This window comes from Lotus japonicus, chromosome 4, assembly GCF_012489685.1.
Source record: "Lotus japonicus ecotype B-129 chromosome 4, LjGifu_v1.2".
Lineage (NCBI taxonomy): Eukaryota > Viridiplantae > Streptophyta > Magnoliopsida > Fabales > Fabaceae > Lotus > Lotus japonicus.
This window is the reverse complement of record NC_080044.1, coordinates 18,471,731-18,473,303: the sequence shown is the minus strand read 5'-3', so window position 1 is coordinate 18,473,303 and position 1,573 is coordinate 18,471,731. Positions and strand designations below refer to the sequence as shown.

Here is a 1,573-nt window from a genome sequence, read left to right as displayed (position 1 = left end):
ATTAAGTACTTTAGCTAAAGAACAACAATGTTTTTCCAATACCCTGAGTACGAAAAAAACCCTTTACTGTGCTACACTCGAATCTTGATGGAATTTGAAAGTAGTTGTGGTAAATATACTTAGTTAGTTGCATCCCAAATATATACTTAGTCTCATTTAACCATGTATTGTAATTAAAACATTCGCCAAATAACCCTAACTCAATACCTCACTCTCATATACAAACAACTAGTAAAAAAAATGAAGAAGGAACAAATTTTGAAATGATAAGCTGAAAACATTGAACATAGAACAACTTCAAAAGCAATTCAGAAGTTACAGATTGGCCTCGTCACTAACTGCATCTGGGAAACCATTACAAAGAAAAGAAGCTTGCAGAGAATGTAAACAACTAACAAACTTACGACTACAGGACAAACATAATCTAAGGCTCCATTAATAACCACATAGTATCTGGATTCACACTTTAGGCCTGCTCCCTTCCTCCAGTCTGTAGTACCTATTGGGAAAAGCCAAGGAGATCCTTGAGTGTTTGAAGTTCATGATCCAACGTGGCAATCTCAGATCTCATTGTTCTGAGTTGGTCGTCCTTAATGCTCAACTGAGCCTGCAACTGATCCACAATATGGTAGTTGTAGTCCTTAACCGTTTTCCCAGACTTCCCAACTAGCTGTTGCACCATCAACCATGCCGCGTTGTCCTTACCTTCTGTATGTGAAATGTTAAACTCTCCAACAATGAACAGTGGTCTCTCGAGCGGCCCGTCACCTACGACGCATACCCCGTATCTGTGATGAGCAACACCATTGATATCCTTCGTGTCCAACAAGGTAAAAGACGGTGGAGGAATCCCAAGACTCTCACAGACGTCAAGTAGGAGACCTTGGTTACTATACTCAATCAAGAATTCATTGGCTTTGGCCTCAGTTTTGTCGTTGCTACTGCTACCCTCTATAATGTGAACCAAAAAAATTAACAAGTTAGTTACATACACGTATGAAAAAAATATATTCTTTCATTTAATAACTAACAAAGGGAACAATTATACCTTCCAGAGACAACCCTTCAAGAGAGAGTTGGTGGATGCTAGTGGGACAAGGAATGAATGGTGCACTTTCTTGTATATCATCCAAGACGACAGGTACATTGCCAGTTGTACAAAAGTATTGCCAAGCTGATTCAGCTTCTGCACGCGTGTGATACCCTTTATATGCACTACACTTGAACTTCACAACTTGAGTGTGGCAGTCAATCCATTCCTTGAAGATACCAGCCTTCCTCCCTCTGAACACAACATAAAAGTTTTTCGTTCCGGCCATAGCATAAATGAACAACGACAAGTAAGGGTTTGCAATTCGACCAACTAGACCTAAGTATATACTTGGCAACGACGTGAAATAGTGGGGGAAGTTGGGAAGAGTATAAATGTTTCAGTGAGGATAACCTACTGGTATAAATGGTGAATGTAATTTAAAACAGGCCATGCAATTAATTAGGTTCATCATTTGTCGTCTTGTAACACCTTCGTCAACTGACACACCACACCTTTAATAATTGTTTTAATATACTTTCC

General features: G+C 39.2%; 1 protein-coding gene across 1 annotated transcript; it reads right to left on the bottom strand.

Moving 5' to 3' along the window:
• Window positions 1-256: 256 nt before the first annotated feature.
• Window positions 257-1,372, bottom strand: LOC130716098 (uncharacterized). Its single transcript, XM_057566291.1, has 2 exons — window positions 1,049-1,372; window positions 257-951 (listed from the first exon to the last, which is right to left on the bottom strand). The coding sequence occupies exons 1-2, from the start codon at window positions 1,317-1,319 to the stop codon at window positions 500-502; spliced, it is 723 nt and encodes a 240-aa protein (XP_057422274.1). The 5' UTR covers window positions 1,320-1,372; the 3' UTR covers window positions 257-499.
• Between the last annotated feature and the right edge of the window lie 201 nt (window positions 1,373-1,573).